Raw genomic sequence first — 20,436 nt, 5'->3', positions numbered from 1 at the left:
ATAACAAAGGGGTCTTATAAAAAGGGACAAAAAAAACTCTCAAAAGGGTCTTATAATTAGGGACGAAGGTAGTAATTTTTTTACCTTAAAAAAACATGATGTTTTGGTAATTTTATAATTTATTAAAAGATTATTTGAACAACTATTTCTTAGGACAATTTGTGGGACAACCAAAATAAATATATAAATGTAGGCATTTGCATAAAAATAAAAAAGTATACGAACAAAATATGAATATGAAAGAGAAAATTGTTTCAAAATCAACCACAATAATCGTATAAATATTATTTCTCATCTTCTTTTTTTGTGGTGACTGAGATTCGAACTCCAAACTTTACATATACTATGCATTGCCTATGTCAATTAAGCTAAGCTTACGAAAAAGTTCATCTATCAATAGAAATAGATACTTGTTGATATGAAAATCATTTTCTTTACTTATGAATCTATTAATTAATTAGTGGATAGTTAAAATATTCATTTACTTCTTTTTTGACTAAGAAATATCCGTTTGATTTAATTTTTGGATTCCATTAAACTGTACTATCAAGGATTTTTTTCTTTCTTCTATCCCTACTTGGAACTCCCTGCATCCTAGCTGTCTTTAACATACTTTTTACTGTTAAATAAAAAAGTACTCCCTACTTGTCTTTAATATATATACTTTTTCCTGTTAAAATAAAAAGTACTAGTAATAGGCTTGTATCTATTTATTGAAATATAGTAAATATTTTTTGTTTGGGGAAAATCACAGTAAACCAATGTAATACATAAATGAAGGTATTTGTAGGAAAACCCATGAAAATATTTAATAAATTGGATCATCTTGTTCTCTTTTCTATTATTCTCTCTTTTAATTTTCTATCTATTTTAATCTTACTCTCTCCTAATTATAAAATAAGTATACCATGGAAAAGTAAGAGTAAGAGTTTTTTTTTTTTTTTTAAATTCGGTATCCGATCCAAGGATCGACTAATCCGAAAGGATCAATCTCACCGCTCACTTGTAGGAAGCCCGTTTTAAGTCAAAACTTTTTATGAATTTTTCTACCAAAATTGACACCAGAGTAAATCGAATTTGAGACTTTGAGAAGAGCACACTTCAAAATTACAAACCGTCAACCCTAAATGAGTAGGAAAAAGTAAGATTAAAAGAGATATAGAAAGTTAAATGAAAGAAAAAAAAAAAAAGAAAAAAAAAAAAGAGAGTGAGTTAAGAAGATGATCCATATTAGAAAAGAAAAGGGAATAACCTTACCCTCACATCAATTTTATTATTTCTGAATCTGAATGAACTGGCAACAACGTTGCCTTCCAATCAACCCATCGCAGCAAGAACTGTTCCGTTTGCTCTTGTAAGTTCCGCTTTTACTTTATTATCCTATCTTGTTTTGTTATTTTATTCTATCAAATGAAATTAACTGGTTTCTTTTTTTAGTATTTCTCTCTCACCTTCTACTTTCCATTTATGTGTATATCAGTCAGATGTTTTTTTTGCTTTCTATCTTCATGTAAACAAAATAACCTAAATTTCGAGGTGAGTGCAGTTTAAGGTACTGATAAAAATTAATTAGTTACTCTTATGTGCACATTTTTTTACGAAGTTTTAGTGTTAGTCTTATTTTTTTCAAATGCCTCTTTTAGAACGAATCTTTCTCCCTCACAGGAGCTCCCTCTCTATACATTTTTTTCATTCTTTTTTTTTTTGTACAGCACAATTTTTTCATCCTGATTTTCATATTGATCAATATTATTGAATCCAGGCCACTAGGATCTATATAATATATATATATTTTTTTATGTGTAAATATGGGTTGATTGATGTTTTGACATATATATGTAGAGAGGGGAATATTATGACTAGAAAGAAGATACAGATCAAGAAAATCGACAATATCAGTTCGAGGCAAGTGACTTTCTCTAAGAGGAGGAAAGGGCTTTTCAAGAAAGCTCAGGAGCTTTCAACCCTTTGTGATGCAGACATTGCTCTTATGGTTTTTTCTGCAACTAGTAAGCTCTTTGAGTATGCTAGTTCAAGGTATTATTCCAACATAATTATCTTCCTATATAATCAGGCATGTATGTTTAATAGTGTACATGCTTCTTATATTTTCTCCCTTGAATATGAACGAGGGAGAGAGAGAGAGATATTGCTTTGCCATATTTATGATTAATGATTAAGATGATTTATGACTTACGAGTTTATAAATTACCTAAGCTTTGAGTTTCATATATTACTATCAAAAAGTCTCAACAATGTTACATCATACTTACAAAACTTATACTAATTATTTTACTCCATTGATAATAATTATGCAACTCTTAATTAGTCCACACTTATATTTTTTAATTGCATGAAACAATTTGTTACCTCAATGTTACCGCATACGAGATGCTCTAAGGAATAGATTCATTCTCCTATGGAACCTTCTTAGATACATTCATAGGAGTTGTTCTAAGGATTATTGTATTATATTTATCCTTATTAAATAAATGTTTTAAAATGAAGAAAATAAAGTGTTGTTAATGTTTTGTTGTTGTGTCAGCAACGATTAAGAAGTCACAAATTAATATGAATAAACGTGTTGAATAATTTATACAAGTGAATAAATTAACTTATATATTCAATATCTTAAAATTTGAACCCACTTGTGTTGATCTAGTGATATTAGCTTGAGACTTGAGAGTGTGCCCCTCTTTAAAGTCTATCTTGAATGTTTTTGGTTCTTTCACAATATTCACATGGAGTAAGCAAAGTCTCACTTGAAGTTTTAGAATTTGAGACTCTTCTCATGACCCAACATATTTTTATAGATATAACCAATAACTCAAAATTAAAAAAGAGAAAGTATTCTTAACAAGCAATGGTCATATTATTTTTATTATTTTGCTTTTTATATTTTCAAACTCTATCAATGATTTTTTTTAACAATCAATACAATATTAACCTAAATTAACAATGATGTTTGGGTAAGGGATGTTCTACTTAGGGTGAGGTTTCCTAGGTTGTATTTGACCTCAGTTCTTGGGTTGAAGGTGTGGGGAATGGAATCTTAGGTGGAGACATATGTTGTTCGTTTAGGAGCAGGATTTAGTGGTTGAGTTATTGGTTATTTTGGATGGTAGGTCGTTGTCATAAGGTGTTGTTTCTTGGTCCTAGGATCTCTCTTCGTATGGGGTGTACTCAGTTCGATTTGCATATGAGTATTCTCAAGTTATCCCATTTGATGGCGCGGGTTTGGAAGAACTGGGCTCCTTCTAAAATTCAGGTATTCTCTTGGCAACTTTTGTTGGGTAGGATCCCAACTAGAGCTAATTTGCTAATGTGTAGGGTTATCACTGATCCTGCTAGTTATGTTTGTGCTCTTTGTGGGGTTTCTACTGAGTTAGCTAACCACCTATTTGTTTTGTGTGGGGTGGCCTCTAAGGTTTGGTATGAGATTCATAAATGGTTAGGATGGGAGTGAGTTTTCTCTAGGAATTTGGTTGGTCTTTTTGAGAGATTCTTGGGGTTACCTCAAGGAGATAAGATTAGGTGAGGTTTTTTGTTGATCTGACATATTGTTGTGTGGTCTATTTGGACATACCGTAATGATCTTTTGTTTTCTATTAGATGCACGTTATGGAGGAATTAGGTCATAAAATCCATTTGTCTTCATGATATTGGTTTTCTAAAGATAACCTGGTGCACCATGTTCTCATTATGAGTGGGTGGTGGTACTAGTTCTCAGTTGAAGTTGGTAGTCACGTTGTTTGGGGGGCATATTCGGTTGCCTTTGAATGAGGTTTTTTTAGTCTGTTTCTTGATTTTCTATGTCTTATATCTCTAGTGGAGTAGACTTGTTCCATTATGCCTTTGGTTTTGGGCACTAGGAGGGATTGAGGTTTTTGTTTTAGTTTGGTGTTGTTGTTTTAGCTTTTCTAGTGGTGTTTTCTAGTTTTCTAGTGAGGCTACTTCTTTTTCTTTTTAATCACCTTTGGTGTTCCTCAAACCATGTATATCCATTCTCATTTTCTTATATATAATATATCTATTTGCCATTCAAACAAATATATAGATAAATAGAGTAAATAATTAATTTTTATGACAATATATTGAATTATTTATAAAACAAAATAAATAATAATAAATTGAGTACTAGGGTTACTCGAACTCATTCCAAAACTTAGCTAAAGTCAACACAACAACCAACTATTAAACCAATAACAACAACACACACAAATAAAATAATATAGAAAAACCCTAAACCACAAGACCACCCAACGAACGAAACAAGGGAAGTAGGCACAATTAAAGGCGAGCTGAAAATTTTCAAAAAGTAAAATATTACAAAATTAAAATACCAAAAGACCAATACAACACAGCCTAAAAGGAACGCTAACGACTCAAACACAAGGAATGTTCTACAACCCACAAATAGAAAGTACATACATAAGGATTTACCAAAAACCACTTACAAGAGAAAAATAGAAATTTATCAACTAATTGTTAGGACAAGATAACCTTATTTTTCGACTTCAAAACCGATCACACACATGATGTCAAAGCTTGTTTATGACAACAACCTGTCCTAAAGGACTATATTATCGAGAATAAATAAAGAAGATATGGAGGCATAACCAACTCCTAACCCAACCACCTAAGAATCGTATAGCACACTCAAAAGGGGAAATCACAAGCTACGAAAGATGATGTGTTGACTCTTGTGATGTACCACAAAACACACAACAAGAGACACTAACATCATCAACAAACCTATACTGAATAATATTTTTACACGTGGGAACAATGTCTAGAAGTAGTTTTCAAGAGAAAGTAGTTACCTTTGGAAGGTTCTGAACTCTTCCAGACCATTGCCATAATTTGCAGCTCTTCTACTATAGGTTGCCAACTCTCGGCAAGTCCGGCATACAAGATTATGTAAGTAGACTAAACTGAGCATTGACCACTAGAATGGTGAAACCAAGTTCAACCATCAATGAAATGTGACAATCGAACACTCATAAGAAGAGTAGCTAAGTGAATGATTAACTCATTCTCCCAAAAGAGGTCTTTCTTCTAACTGAGACTTCAATGCAACATATCACCTATTCAATGACCCATTTTTCTCACCATCCAATCTGGCTGGTTTGAGACCAAATAAAACTTCACAAAACATTGAATCAAAACTACTTCCATCACTTTAATATAATTCCAAAAAGAAGTCTACAACCATTTTCGACCACTTTCACAAACCTTTAGTGGAATCAATAAGAAGTTGAATACGTGTTAAATTATATCAATAAGACATCCCTTGGCCACGTAGATCAGTCACGACATCCCTAGATGGGGAAAAGTTAAAACCAAAGACCTCCCTCCACAGATTCATGTCCTCATTAAGATCCCTCAACCTCCTCTTCCCAAGAAGCCCGCATTAACAATTTGCAAATCCCTCACAACAAGCCCTTTTTCATGTTTCTTCTTACACACATTAAACGGTCGAACCCATGAAATCATATTCCTCCCTTCTAATCCTCCCCCTAAGAAAGTGTCTTTGAAGCTGAGAAATAATCTTTCAGACTTGAAAAGTCATCTTCATATATTAGAGATAGAAAACAAAGATATTATTCAAATCAAAATAAGGTAGAACTATCCTCCCTCGAAATCTAACATAGTTATTGCTCAGCGGGTTAGCTCCAACCAGGATACCTAAATATCTAAAAGGAACATAACCTACCTTAAAATGTAGAAAACGCTCTACCATCCTAAAAAAAGGGCTCAACAACATTAACCCTTGTAATAATATTTTCTACATTCAAAACACTATAGAGTTGTCTTCATCATCCACATATTTTGTACATTGGTTTGCCTCTAAAGAGAGTATCACCCACACAATGAAGAACGGAAAACAACAAGGCATGAGTTTCCCACATAATCTCAAATTCTACCAACAACAAAAATAAGAATGGAGCTTGAGTCTTCTTAAAAAAATGGAGCTTGAGGATCAGCTTAGTTGAGTTCTTTTTGAATATTAACCTAATGGGGGTGGGAACCCATTAACCATGACCGAAAAATCCCAAATAACACACATGCTCGAATCCACCTCTCCACCACTCATACAAACCAAACTTTTGTAGAATATAATCCAAGAAACCCAAACTAACCAAATCGTACACTTTCTCAAAGTCAACCTTAAAAATAAGCATTCTCACATATAATTTTTTTCCAAGTCAATGATTTCACTCATCACCGTAGCCTCTTTGAAAGTTGCCTGTGATGAACATAAACTGGTTTACAGATATGAGATTATTCATGACCAAATCCAACCTAATCACCAAGACCTTTGCAAATAATTTGTATATGAAACCTACCAAATGGAACTCCATTCTTGCTGACCAGCAACACTGGGACAAGTGAAGTGATAATGACAACCCTAAAACCAGTGACCCTGGGTTCAATGGTTTGACTAGTTCCTTTCATTTCCTTTTCAAGCGCGGAAGACAAATTTTCTTGGTAAGAGAAAGCAACCGAATTCAAAGAGGGATAATGTTGGCATCCCACAAAGAATTCTTTGCGCCAGTCATTAGGCACATGTCCATTAGCTATATTTTTTTTTGTTACGTTTAATGTAACTTTTCAGATTTTGATCCAAGATATTACTAAATGTTAGTTTTCCATGCGTTGCAGACTTGGTTTTTGCAATTTATTTAAATAATAATACTAGATAAATATAATATAAAAAAATGATAGAATTGCTTAACCCACACCCACCTACCGTTTCTCTTCCTTCTGCAGCTGTTTCGAAATGAAAAACACACCTACCTTCCTCTTCTTTCCATGTTCTCTAATGCCCTTATCACCTTCAAACATTCACCTTCTCTAGATCAATGGCAGTTGTGATGGTATAAGGAGGAACACAGGCACGTGATGGTAAATATAATGAGACAGAGAGTCTGTTCAACAAAGGCACAAGATCATGAATACGAAAATCCAAGCAATGTTTATATTGAGAGTTTATTTTGGAGTACCCATGCTTAAGAAGTTCTTCCTTTCAATTATTTTTCAAACCGTTTTCAATTTTAACATGTTATACTCTAACTATCATATGCAGTACAATTTAAAGATTGATTGATGCTTTTGGCCAGCTTGTTTCTATGACCATGTAGATTGTAATTACCATGATAAATCATGCAATTGGAGCATCTGGAATCGTAAGCAAGGAGTGCAAGACCATTGTGTTGGAGTATATGGACAAACGAACGATAATGAACTTGCTTTTTAGCTGAAGTGAGGACCATTTGTAATTTGTTCTGGAATATCTTGTTGAAAATTCTTAGGAAAAACATCCAATGAGAGTGAATTACAATCCGAGAGTGAATTACCGGAAAAGGAGAAACAATTGCGGTGGGAGCGGTGACAACGGGTTTCATTCCTATTATTGGTTTTTATTTATATTTAATTTAATCCTAAACTGAAGTACGTGGATATAGATTAATAACACGCGTTCGTGAAAATTCTTAGGGAAAACATCCGTACAAAATAGCATTTTCCTTACTTAAATCATTTAAATTTAAAAAATGCAACTAGTTCTTTTTTTGAAAATCATTTATTATGTTATAATTGATTTAGTTTATTAGTCATTCAAATTTTTTTTTTTTAGGTAGATAGACGAAATGGCAAAGCCATTATAAACTCACACACACAAGTGGAGGTACCGGGGTTCGAACCCCGATCATGACATCCGGCCTAACAATTTCGGCATTTTGCCAGTTGAGCTAGGACTTCATGTTATACTATGGTATATGTTGTGCATCGATAAATATTCTTATTGAATTCTATAATGAGAGGTGTCTAGGAAGAACCTTACGATTTTGACTGAGACTTTAGGTACATGAAAATTCAAATCTAACTTAATATAATGAGAGGTGTTTCTGAATTTTCACTCTATTTTGGCTGAGATTTTATGAGGCATTGAATTGAAATGGGAATGGAATATTCATTTCCATAATTAAAACCTAAATAGTAGTACATTAGTTCTGAATTTCATGAGCATCATTGCTTGTTTTCAGTATGCAACAAGTAATTGAAAGGCGTAATGGATATTCAGCAAATCATAGATTATTGGACTATCCATCTACTGATGATCAGCTTCAGGTAAACTATATAACTTCAACTTTATTGTAATTTGCATGAATTAGTTGATGAAAAACCCTTTTGATTCTGGAATTTTAGCACATATATACTAGTTATACTGCATGATTGTGGTTGACATTAATTTGGTAACCACAAAAAGGAATGCAACTTTTTTGGACCTTTATTTACAGGTTGAGAGTGACTCAAATCGCGATACACTGCGAAAGAAATTAGAAGATAAATCTCGTGAACTGAGGTACAGTGCTAATACTTTTAGTCCAAATTAGGTGCATAGATATACAAATGTTAATTAATTATATGAATCATAGACTTAGCAATTCCACCTTCAACACAGGCAATTGAACGGAGAAGATCTGCAAGAATTGACAGTACAAGAACTCCAGAAACTAGAGGTGCTTCTTAAAAGAAGTTTGTCTAGTGTTTCCAAAATAAAGGTTTGTTCCCAAGATTAATCGTGCACTAATCTTAATTAACATGCAATACTGAAATCTTCTCATTTGGTTGTGTGGAAATGTATCCATTCATCCATGCTTCTGACATATAGGATATACTGATATGTTTCAGGATGAAATGTTTATGCGAGACATCGACACCCTTAAGAGAAAGGTAAATGCTAAACCAAAAACCTCTCATACGTTTTAAAAATCACATCTTTGTTGTTATAATTTATAAAGTTCCGGTCTAAAGAGTTTCATGTTTGATATGCGATCGAGAGAGAGCAAATTTTTTAGATAAAAAGTTGAGGCATTTCATTAATGATAACAATTTCATGTTATTTGAACATAAATTTTTTGGTTAAGTGGACGCAATTTGCCCTAATAAGGAGGAGAAATGCAAGAAGCAGTGGGTGTAGAGATATAATTTCATGATAATATAAAGAAGAGAGCAAAAAAGTATTAAGAAAAACAACACCATATCCAAACTATATATAAACACAATATTGTCTGATCTTTCACATCAGAAAAGAAGGGTCGATATGTGAAAGTGGTGTTCTGGAAAAGTTGTGACTATGAAAGACTCGATACTTAATTGTTTCCATTGTAACTCACCTTTTATTTCCTGAGACTAAATGGTGCACAATTTACAATATGGCTACAACTGCTATGTCAACTTCAAGTGTGGGAGGTTTGACAAAGACAAATTTTATGTAAAGTGCGATGTGAGATTATATCGATGGTTAAAGAATTTAATGAGAAAGTTAACATGAAAGTTGCACCATAATTTTTCAGTATAATTTTCAACATCTTCCTAGAGTGCTTGAACTCCAAGTGAAGTAAACTATTTTTGCTGTCGTATGATAGTTCTTTTGAACTATAGACAACAATATCATTTTCATTGAGGTGGAGTATTTGAGTTGATTGCAATGAAACACTATAGAACAAGTCTCACATTGCCTACTATGATAAAGGAAGAGGGAGTGACTGAAGTTCTTTACAAAATGCACCAATGACAAGCACTTTAAACTTGTATTTGATTTTATTTTTTGCTCTCTTATACTTCCTCCGTCCCATAATACATGACACAGTTGACCCTATTACGCATACCAATGCATAATTTTGAGCTTAAATATCTTGAATAATATAATAGAAAAAAATTATGAAAATTTGATATTTTGAAAATACTCATCGAGACGACTCTAACGACATCTTATATGATATTATTTATCTTTGTATATTAGTAGAAAAATATAGTCAAAGTAAGTTAGGTCAAAATTGTATATTTTCAAATGGGTCATCTATTAAGGACAGAGGGAGTACTATTTTCTCAAAGTATGGTTAGGTGTAGTTCACATATTTGTTTTGGAGAGTTCAAGAGTACAAGACATAGTGTATGAGAGAAGTCTATGTGTTATAAATTTTTTAACAATGTTATTCTTTTGTTCAGACAACGATCTTGTTTATTTATTTATTTTTTAGTTTGGAGTTTTCTATGTTATCTTTTTTGTAGTGATTTTGTTTCTTAATTTTCCCATGTTGTTTAAACTAACATGATTGGTATACGGAGCGGGAGTGAGATTATTGTGTTTGGATCAAGTATAGTGATGTGAAATGTTTACAAATAAAGGAGAGATTATTGGTACGTATGTGAGTCTAATCGACCGTAAACGAGTTCAATGTTAGATATAAAATAGTGGCGATCCATATTCCTAAATACCTTGAGATTTCGGGCGAAGATGCAGCAGGGTCTTACTCTATTGGTGGTCCTTAATCACTAGCTTGTAGCACTCCACTGGACTCCCCAATAAATTGAAGTGTAGAATATAAAAATTCGGTTTAGATTAAATTTCAGTTAGCTATTTTTGGTTTTTCAGTTATCATTCAATTTTATTTGACACGGTTAATTATCATTCAATGTTTTTATGATTGTTGAACCTAAACTCTCTCGCTACAATGTGTTTGATTATATTTACCACGCAGGAAGTGGAACTGATGGAAGAAAACCGAAGATTGAAACATGTGGTAAACTTTTTCAAACTCTTGTGTATTTGCCTCTATATGGGTCGATTAATTCGCAGCAGCATAGTAATATATGGAATACATGTGAATTTTAGGTACCAGACCTTATAAATGTACGATGGCAACAATCATTGGAAACTGTTATCAGTGGTTCGTCTTTTTCTCTTGAAGACGATGGCAGTGACACTTCTCTCAAGTTGGGGTTAGTTTAGTTTCTTTTAACTATCATATAGTGTTGGGTCTTGCTAACCAGTGTTAGGGGGATTGATTAAGGAATTCTTTAATAGAAATTTTGAATTGAACTTTCTATTTGTTAAGAGGTATTATAAAAACTACTTCATTTGAGTTCGTCTCTCTGTGTCCTGCAGGTTACCATTTCTTAAATAAATAAAATTTGATTCAGAGGACTGTGAGAAGGAGACAACAGTTTCGATGATCAACCTATTAAATTCAGTATTGTTACTTGCTGTTTAAACAAAAGTAATGTAAAGTAGTTGATATAGTTAAGGAAAATGAGGCCTTGGTTGTAGAATTGTACTTCAATGCACAATTTGTTCTATTTTCTTTTGCAAATTAATTCACAGCAAGTGTTTACATTACATATATGCCAAAGTTGATGTATATACTATATTTTGTTTTTTTTTAGAGAATGTATACTATATGGAATGTGTATGGTTTATAATCGTACATTATGATTTTCTTCTTCTATTCGGAACTTCAATATACCCCAAAATAATCTTTAAAAAAAATCTACTAATACCCAAAACACATCATGATCATACCATGCCACTATGTTATGTTTTAATGAATGAAAGGGACCATGTCTAAAATAAAAAATAGAACCGTCAATAGAAAGTTTTCACACTCAAATTTTAACCACTTCCCAAGTTAGCTAGAAAATATGCAACCTGGCTATGCATCATCTTGATGCTAGTATATTAATAAAGGGAGGGGAAGAGAGAGAACATCAAATATAATAAAAAAAAATTGACACTTGAAAATGTTTATGATAGATTAAATAAGATTTAGGTGATTAAAAATTGAAACAATTTTTAATATATGTCGGGGTATTTTTAATATGGTCCTTCATTGTAAAATTGTTAGCTTTGTAAATTAAAAAAGGGACATGATTGGTATTTTACTAAAAATCGCAAGAGTCCACCTTTAAAACATTTCTTTTAGATTCATATCAGAAGAATCCTATGATGCATAGGTATGGGTACGGTATCCGGTACGGATACGGGTACGTTGATATAAAACATTAAAAAAAGATTTTCCAAGTGATTTACTACCACTTTTGCCCTACAAAGATGTGTAGAGAAAAATCAAATACAATAAAATACCATATAATATTATTCGTATTTTAATCATGTATTTAACTATACTTCTATCATCATGTTGCTTCAGAGATTTATTTTTTTGTCCACCTCCTCTATTACTTTTATCAAAAACAAGAGAGGGAATTAAAATACAATAAAAAAGCAAAATAATTTTGGTTATTTTTCAACTGTGTGTATGTTTTTGCTGCATCCACTAGGGCAAATCAACCAAGTAAAAATGGGTACGGTTTGATATGTGCAATGCAAGTATCACATGTGTATCCGGTACTGGCGCGTATCCGATACGGATACTTCATCATGTTTGGAGTACCCGTGCTTAAGTGGAAGTATTCTATAGTTTGACATTTTTTCTTGTCAAAGTTTGACATGACATTTTTATTTTTATTTTAATATATTTATATATTTGATCAATAATATATGTGGTGCAACTCATCCACAATTATTTCCCAAAAATAATATATAGGATTAAACATGATATTAGTCTTTGCAATTTTAGTGTTTTTTGTTTTAGTCCATGTAAATTTTGTTGGTTACATTTGGTATGTATAAATTTAATGTTTTTTGTCTCCAAGATCATACTTGGCTCGATAAAATCACTTCATATGAGCTTTTGCAAGGGTTGAATCCAAACAAGAAAATTTATGTGGATTAAAACAAAAGAGGGACTAAATTCATATCTAAACCAAACATGTATAATATATGTTAGTTTGTTTGTCTGTGTGTGAGAGTATTATATACACTACAATACACAATATGTATTTCTCTTTACTCACTAAAGTATGTATTTATTAAATAGTAACTTAAACACATTTGTTTAATTAAAAACAATTTGTGAATTGCAAAAACTACAAACTAACGCAATCACTTATGGGAGAAAAAAACCAATTAAACAGAAGGAACAATGAATATATTGTTTTATCTTCCTATTAATTCATCTAACCACGGACAAATGGAACAAAAATGAAGGTGATTTGCTTTCTTTCTAATACTTGAGAAATTGCAAGAAATCTTATTCTTCAGCTGCAGCACTTGCAGCACTCAGGTCAACAGAAAGATCAAGAACCTGAAATGAAAAAATAAAACAAAAATAAATCCATATGAAAATAAAAGATAATATTCACAAAGGGATTAAAAAACAAATGAAACACTAGTCTTGTTTTAGAAGTCTATCATTTTCTAAACCAAAGTATATTTGAAAGTGTTTCAACTAGACATATAATGAGTTCAACTACATACCTTTCCAGTGATCTTACTGTACATCTGAACCACATCTTTCACTGTGGTTTCAAAGTGTGTTGTGGGATCATAGCTCTACAAGGATTTAATTTTAGGTTAGTCAAAGAGAAAAATAAGGTAAACAATTTCATTATACATTGTTGTCGGAGATTCTTCTTAATACTTACTGTGGAGATGAAACAACCATCGGTAGCATGATCATTGGTAGGTTCAAATCTGTCATAGATGTCATAGAATATCTCATCGACTGGTCCAAGGAGATCGATTCCAGGCTTCAGTTCCACCTGAGGTTGGTCAGTCTCAGCTTCTGTGGTAACAAAAGCAATATATTTTCCTTTGGGAGCTACATTGTGAGCATAAGAGCAGCAGAAAAGATACCTGCAATAACCATGGAAATCACAAACCGGTTAGCTTTTGTGGAATTAAGAATATGAAAGCAGCTTAGAAGTTGAAAGCAAACTTACATGTCTGATTTACGACCAAGTTGCTTCTGTGGCAGAATGACTTGGGCCGAGTGAGAGTCGTTAGTGTCTGGAATAGGATGGCTCATAATGCATATAGCACGCGCAACTTTTCCAACGTTTTGAACCTGTTGGATTGATTAAATAGTGTGAGGTAAAGATCACACATAGTCATAGTCAGACATTTATGCAAAGTTGCAAATTAACATTTCCAATAATTAAATAAAAGTCTTTAAACGAGAAACTGACAACCCTTGGTAATCTGGCAGATATACCTTGTCAGGCAGATATGATGGATCGCACACGACTTTCTTGCATTTTGCTGTTTCTCCATCTGAAGTCACACCGATGGCTTTCCCATCTCCGTCAAACTCTACCTATGTACCAGAATACTAAAATGTGAGGAGAAATACATAGAAAAGGAGAGTAAGAGTACCATACACACATACATAAAATTGAAACAGAAAAATTCAATGTAATTATCTTGATACAAGAAACAAGCTTCCTAACACAGCTCAAAGTAATTCAACTGGTTTTTCTGAATATAGAAGTATCATCACAAACTTACCTTGCATTCTGGCTTATTCAGCATGTAAGTTCCACCATACACAGCACTCAACCGTGCAAATGCCTTCCAGTAATCAAAAGTATCGAAGTTAGTTTCACAATTATATTAAATTTAAAAGGAAATATAGATATGAAAAACCTGAGGCAACTCTCCCAGTCCATATAGTGGATATATGTAAGGTGAACCTCCTTGAAAGCGTGCGAGGGATTCTGCATAAGTCTATACAAAACAAACAGCATTACATGCGTATAAATTTATCTGAGAAAACAACATATGCCAAATGACTATATGGTCATGATTTCAAAAACAGCATAATGATAGTGGTATCGAAAGAAACACTATTGATGCTAAATTCTAACAATGGTAAAAAACTTTAGATTATTGTCTAGTTTTCCCTTTATCAAAGGTGTTTATCTGTACTTTGATTTAAGGATTTAGCTTCTGGCACAAATCAGTAATACTTTATTGTGGCCTTTTAAGACATGCTTCTATGTTTAGTTGTTAAGACGATAAAATGTACTGCATGTTTTGACATAGAAAATGTTTGACACATCCTGCCGTGGTAAGTTGGTTGCTAAGACTACAAAATAAAAGCCATGTAACTTCTAGGATCTTTGAGTCATTAAGGAATATAAATCATTATACTTTCATGAAACAATTATGTATATCCTTCACAGTGTTTAGTATATCTTTCAGATGCATGATGTAGAAACAAAAATCAGGATTAGTGAGTGATTCTATGATGTCATCTATGCATCTCTACAGAATTTTTCATATATTAGTACTTATTTTTGAGTTCTAAGTCAACCGGTATATGATAAACCGCTGCAAGAGTCCTTCACACCATATCACTCTACAAAAGCATATAAAGAAAATTTGCAAATCAGTACCTTAACTCTGTCGACAAAATCCTTAGCTGGCTTATCCAAGTAACTGTCATCAAGATGAAGTGCTAAGGCATGACCAATAAAGTCAACTGTATCATCTTCCAATCCATATTTCCTGCATTTGGAAAAATCGTTAAGAATGTACAAAAGTAGATTGAATCAAAGTAATGAATTGGGTTAGAATGACTGCTGGTTTAGTAGATGATATGCAACTTACTAACTGGAAAAATAGTTCACTGAATCACTGGAGATGTAAAATAAAACTTATCTTCGCAATGCTTTAGTGATGGTAAACTACACTGTCAAAATGTTATAGTTTATGAAATAAAAATCTGATGTGGTAATATTTTTTTCATTTATTGTGATTTGAATTGTGCTTATACTCATATCAAGTGAGGAAAGTATTATTTTTAAAGATAACAAATTGAACTTAGATTTAAAGGGATGTAAAATCAAGAAATAAGACGAAGAAAAAGAAAAGGAAAGGAAGCAGATATGTACGAAATCAGCTGTCTTGCTGTAACTTGGTTCAAATCAAGTCCTTCGTGAGACTTGGGATCGTTTGCTTCATAATCTTGGACATAAATGAAGAACTTCCGAGCCCGGCGCTTCTCAAACAGACCCATTAAAGGTGACTTCAGTGCCTCAACATCTGTTGCTGGAACTTTGTAAATCTGAAAATGAACAAAGATATTATGTCATAAGATTTTCCTCAATATGCAAGAGGTTTCATGGAATGTAAAGTTTGTAATTTAGAAAAGTGGCAATTATGAAGAACTCAAGAAAGTAAAAAAAAAAATGGTAGATACCTTTCCCTTGTTATACACAAAGCTTCCGTCTACAGCCTTAAAGTTCAGATACTTTGTAACATCGGTGTGGATGAGCACACGAACCAAAGCTCCATTGGCCATCATAAACTACCATAAAACAGATGGAAAATTGGGTTCACCGTAAAAAAATGTTAATAAAAAGCATATATGAAAAAAATACAGTCCAAATTATGGAGAATCCAAGAAAAAAGCATAATTAAAAGCTATATAATGCATGAAAGAGAACCTTATCAAATTGCATAGTTTTTTCACATTATAAATTGTTTTACAAAATAGCTGTATGCTCAAATAGAAAGAAACAGAACCTTGTCTACAAATGCTAACATACAAGTAAGGACCGATAAATATTAATGTTTCGATGCTTTATCAGCAAATTAAAAAACAAATACAAATTCTAACATCAAATTTTCTGTTGATCTAAAGGTCGTGAAATATGAGAAAAGTTACCTTCGGTATCATGTCAACATTGTATTCTCGGCTAGAGCCCAATTCCTCTGGTGGCTTGTCATCTCCCCTATATCGCTTAAATAGCTATACAACAGAAAATGAGCTTTGATATGAAAAGAGAACTACCATGAAACAAAACATATATACTTTACGTGCGTCTATTGAAAATCTGCATAAGAGGAGAGTGACCTGTGTAAGATTAAGAGATGTGGAAGCCCCTCCATAGTAGTCATTTTGATCCATGTGCAACACCTGATTTACCAAGAATTGTCAAAGGCAACAACATAACTAAATTTTAGTTTTCTTCTAAGCTTCTCTAACACCGATATGATGCTGACATGTAGTTACATTTGATCACTATCAAATAATTGTATAAGAGAAAAAAACAACTTATATGACAATCTATAATACATTTGAGTACATAATTGTATAAAAGAAAAAGACACAATCAAATAAATTATAAAGAGTGAGAGAATGAATGAATTACTTTGAGGCCATCAACAGAGAGAAGACCACTAAGGATGCATTCCTTGAGGCCAGTGCCTAGGACGATTACATCATATTCTTCATCCATGGTAGATTGAGATTCAAAGAATAATAAGCAAGAGAGAATGAAATGAAATGCAGAGAGATAGATATAATTTGAAGAGTGAGTGATGAGAAGAATAAGGAAGGCTTGTGTTTATTATGTTTTAGTTTGTGTGAGAGAGATTTGAAGCTGAGCATGTTTTTAGCGCCAAACTAACGAGACTAACGCTCTCCTCCTCAAGATAACTTATCTTACAATGCTTACACGTTTTACACTTTTTAAGGACCATTTTTTTTCTCTCATCTTTTATGGTTCTCATATTAATAGAGAACCAAAGTTATTAGTATGTTTTTATTCAAAAGACAATAATATTGTGGCAAAAAACACATTTTTTTATGAGAGTACCATAGAAGTACTAATATTAGTCTTTTTCTTTTTGACTCACTGATATAACATAAAGTCACAGACATTATCAACATTTAATTTTTTTAAAAAAGAAGGATAAATTTACATTAATATTTTCCATTTTTGAATAAATATTAGTTTAAAAAACTTTTTTCATGTCCCTTTTTCTTAAATATCGAGATTCATAACACCTATTTGTATCAAATTTCGTGTTATCTAAAAAATTAATTGAGTCAAAAAAAAAAATTAATTATTAGATACTATTCTTATATACATTACATGTATTTCAAAGTTATCTTGGATAAGTTTGCTATGTAATGTACTAGAACATGAGTTCGAATTTGCTATTACTCATCTTCTCCACACTTAGTGTATGTGATTCTTGCCACTAGACTCCAAAAAAAAATTGTTTTGCATGTGCCAATAAATATTGTATTTTATGCCAAATACCACATTCTTTAATTTTTGTGTATTTTTAAAATACCAAATTGTTTGTAAAAGATAAAAAAAAAAGTAAGAAAAAACTAAAGGTAAATATATACGGTATCACATACCGTATTTCTATTTTTTTATGTTCAATTCAAATAACATAAGATAACTAGAACCAATGACGTGAAAAACCATCTCCTTGTAGTCATCAAATTACTTGTGAGCTTATATAGAAGAAATAATTACTTTTTTTTTAAGGAGAAGAAATAATTACTTAGCGAGTTGAAATTTGATGATGCCTAAGGTGAAAATCTACCATGATAATCAAGTTGCTCTTCACATCAATGGCAGACTTAATCTTTTATAGAAATTAATTGTCACTGTCAAATAAAAGCTCGGACTAGGGAAATTGTCATTGAATTGGTAAACCTTAATGACCACCAGCCTACAAGTATTCTCACGGTTTCTCTGGTGTTCTCATTCAGTTTCTTTTCACAACAGTTTTGAAAAGTATTTTTGATTTAGAGAATATATTTGGTTTTTATGTAGTATTCAATATTAAATTCATTTTGTTTATTTATGTAAAAATCAATATTAAATTATGAATCTTGAGTATATATATAATATATAATTGATTGTGCAATGGGATTCCTGAAGCAGACGTACAGCCGAATGAATTCAGGTTGAGTCAAGAATACAACAGTTTCAACTTCACAGAAGTGCATTCAACACACAACCGAATTAATTCCGATTGAGTAAAAGATACAACAGTTTCTACTTCACAGAAGTGCATTCAACGCACAACCGAATGAATTCAGATTGAGTCAAGAATACAACAGTTTCTACTTCATAGAAGCACGTGCAACGGCACACTGTGCACAATGCCTCATTAAACAATGATATTCATGTATAACAATTACATGTGCACCATTACTAATAGAACTAAGGTAGCATTGGAAGAAAAAGTAACTTAGCACTTATGAATTACCATGGTTTTCTGGAAGACGAATAAATTGAAGAGAGCAAGAGAGACATGCTTCTGGACCTTAGCTGCCTAGCTTGAAAGCGTCTACAAATAGGCCCAAACATATGCCCGCTTTCCAGTAGTTCACCATCACAAGAAAAGACTGCAACCTCCCGGTCCTGGTAGTAGGTGGCTTTTTATATATTAGCATACCAATACCCTCAATTGCAGCCACAACAACACCAGCAACCAGAACATCCCAGTCACCGGTTTGACCAAGGATTGTGGCTAGTGCATTTGCCGTGTAGAAACCCAAAAGTAGCAGGAATACTTTCGTAGGGAAGTTCTTTCTAGCTGAATTCAGCTTATCTAGAAGTTGTCTGCCACCTGCACTTAGTATCCTACCCAATCGAGTGCCACCTAAACTGGAACCAGAATCATTTAGGCTTTGTTGCTCACCATTACCAGACAATCCATCTGTGTTCAACGCAAAAGCTACTGTCCACCCAGGTCTTCTTCTCAGGAAACTGAATCAAGGTATTGTTAAACATTAAAACAATTGGCATTGCAAGGATTGGAAAAGACAACTTTCGCCCTCACTAATAGGGTAAGAACCAACCAGAAAATTCAATCAATTGGACATGTGACATCCATGTTTCTAGTAGTTATCATCATATAACAGAAAAGTTTTCTGTGGGATATAAAAGGAGAAAATATAAGCTTTAGGTCGAGCAACAAAAAGATATTATACTGTAGTGGGAAGAATGCATAATATCCATTTTTGTAACTTGATAAGAAAGTTTCTACTATAAGAAAGTATTATATACAATAATAACCGACGCCTTTCAATTCTAAATCATTTTAACTGCTTGTAGTTCTTTCCAAATAATCCTCTACTTCTAATTATTAAACTATCTTTTATCTGAGGCTCTGACCAACTCTTTTAACAGAGCTTCTAGTTGTACCATCTACATCTCAAGCAATCAATTATTATCAATATATAAGGATATATAACACATATAATGATTATATAACAAAATGATAAAGTTCAATTACCGGCTTTGTAAAAAAGGCAAAGGCTTCATGCCAACATTTGGAGTTAAAGCACTAAAACGTGGCTGACAACAACAGCTGTGGATAAATGATCTTTTGGAGCCTTCATTCTCTGTAATTGATAATTTCGACGGCAGATTCATAGATCCCATTTGACAAGCCATGTATTCTGAACAGTAATTGTGAAATTCTCAGAATTGTTTAGTGTTCTCAGGCTCCTAATCTGCATAAGTTCCAAGTATATAAAAGCATAAAAATCAACATGACTAAAATTGCAAACTATTAGATTAGTAAAGGTCATGGAAGAAGAAGAAAAAACTAATTTATAGGTTTTAATTGGATATAGCTATATAATGTTGTAAGAGAAACCCAGTTGCGTAAACTAAAGAAGTGAAAGAATGTTACCTATCTGTGTTGTTGAGAAGAGGATTTGTGACAACCTGTTGCCGGAAACGGAGAGAGAGGAAGAGGACCATAGCCTACAGACTTGAATTGTATCGCTTTTGATGCTATTGTCTATTCGGGTCAACCCCATTCTACTTCCAACCGCTCAGATTGGGTCGGGTATTTTTTTTTATGGAAATCGTTAATATTTACATTTTCTGTAAAAAATAAAAAATAAATCCATTGAGTATAAATATTTCTGCTTTTCTTATTGAGATTGATTAATTTATATCGGAGTACTCCCTCCGTATCGA

The 20,436-nt window shown here is 32.6% G+C and overlaps 3 protein-coding genes across 5 annotated transcripts; 1 reads left to right on the top strand and 2 right to left on the bottom strand.

Moving 5' to 3' along the window:
* The first annotated feature begins 1,197 nt into the window (after positions 1 to 1,197).
* Positions 1,198 to 11,217, top strand: LOC11426137 (MADS-box protein AGL24). 3 transcript variants are annotated; one of them, XM_024781174.2, is made up of 10 exons: positions 1,216 to 1,354; positions 1,481 to 1,536; positions 1,843 to 2,037; positions 8,049 to 8,133; positions 8,304 to 8,368; positions 8,468 to 8,567; positions 8,698 to 8,739; positions 10,551 to 10,592; positions 10,685 to 10,791; positions 10,958 to 11,217. In XM_024781174.2, the coding sequence occupies exons 3-10, from the start codon at positions 1,856 to 1,858 to the stop codon at positions 10,974 to 10,976; spliced, it is 642 nt and encodes a 213-aa protein (XP_024636942.1). In that variant the 5' UTR covers positions 1,216 to 1,354; positions 1,481 to 1,536; positions 1,843 to 1,855; the 3' UTR covers positions 10,977 to 11,217. The 3 variants fall into 3 exon arrangements, with proteins under 3 accessions (XP_003608427.1, XP_024636942.1, XP_024636943.1); XM_024781175.2 differs by having other exon boundaries at positions 1,481 to 1,552; XM_003608379.4 differs by lacking the exon at positions 1,481 to 1,536 and having other exon boundaries at positions 1,198 to 1,354.
* A 1,540-nt stretch (positions 11,218 to 12,757) lies between these two features.
* On the bottom strand, positions 12,758 to 17,150 carry LOC11426138 (guanosine nucleotide diphosphate dissociation inhibitor At5g09550). The gene is made up of 13 exons (XM_003608380.3): positions 16,846 to 17,150; positions 16,548 to 16,610; positions 16,359 to 16,442; positions 15,891 to 15,998; positions 15,583 to 15,755; positions 15,085 to 15,196; positions 14,333 to 14,413; positions 14,195 to 14,257; positions 13,902 to 14,003; positions 13,630 to 13,754; positions 13,333 to 13,543; positions 13,166 to 13,240; positions 12,758 to 12,992 (listed from the first exon to the last, which is right to left on the bottom strand). Exons 1-13 carry the CDS (start codon positions 16,930 to 16,932, stop codon positions 12,939 to 12,941), a joined length of 1,338 nt encoding a protein of 445 aa, XP_003608428.1. The 5' UTR covers positions 16,933 to 17,150; the 3' UTR covers positions 12,758 to 12,938.
* Positions 17,151 to 18,373: 1,223 nt separating this feature from the next.
* LOC25493260 (ycf20-like protein) lies at positions 18,374 to 20,304 on the bottom strand. The gene is made up of 3 exons (XM_013601719.3): positions 20,144 to 20,304; positions 19,742 to 19,961; positions 18,374 to 19,212 (listed from the first exon to the last, which is right to left on the bottom strand). Exons 2-3 carry the CDS (start codon positions 19,900 to 19,902, stop codon positions 18,768 to 18,770), a joined length of 606 nt encoding a protein of 201 aa, XP_013457173.1. The 5' UTR covers positions 19,903 to 19,961; positions 20,144 to 20,304; the 3' UTR covers positions 18,374 to 18,767.
* Positions 20,305 to 20,436: the final 132 nt, after the last annotated feature.

This window comes from Medicago truncatula, chromosome 4, assembly GCF_003473485.1.
Source record: "Medicago truncatula cultivar Jemalong A17 chromosome 4, MtrunA17r5.0-ANR, whole genome shotgun sequence".
Lineage (NCBI taxonomy): Eukaryota > Viridiplantae > Streptophyta > Magnoliopsida > Fabales > Fabaceae > Medicago > Medicago truncatula.
Note: the sequence above shows the minus strand (reverse complement) of the source record. Positions and strands in the feature narration are given on the sequence as shown.

Bases quoted from the DNA above. Each gene is read 5' to 3' on its own strand.
- LOC11426138 (XM_003608380.3), bottom strand. From the start codon at position 16,932: ATGGATGAAGAATATGATGTAATCGTCCTAGGCACTGGCCTCAAGGAA. The intron at 15,197-15,582 runs GTACATATCTGC...TTCCAAATGCAG, and splicing joins ACAGCAAGACAGCTGATTTC to GAAATATGGATTGGAAGATG. The intron at 13,544-13,629 runs GTAAGTTTGCTT...TGGTTATTGCAG, and splicing joins CTTGGTCGTAAATCAGACAT to GTATCTTTTCTGCTGCTCTT.
- LOC11426137 (XM_003608379.4), top strand. From the start codon at position 1,290: ATGAACTGGCAACAACGTTGCCTTCCAATCAACCCATCGCAGCAAGAA. The intron at 1,355-1,842 runs GTAAGTTCCGCT...ATATATATGTAG, and splicing joins GAACTGTTCCGTTTGCTCTT to AGAGGGGAATATTATGACTA. The intron at 8,369-8,467 runs GTACAGTGCTAA...CCTTCAACACAG, and splicing joins GATAAATCTCGTGAACTGAG to GCAATTGAACGGAGAAGATC.
- LOC25493260 (XM_013601719.3), bottom strand. From the start codon at position 19,902: ATGGCTTGTCAAATGGGATCTATGAATCTGCCGTCGAAATTATCAATT. The intron at 19,213-19,741 runs GTAATTGAACTT...ACCTTGATTCAG, and splicing joins TTGCCTTTTTTACAAAGCCG to TTTCCTGAGAAGAAGACCTG.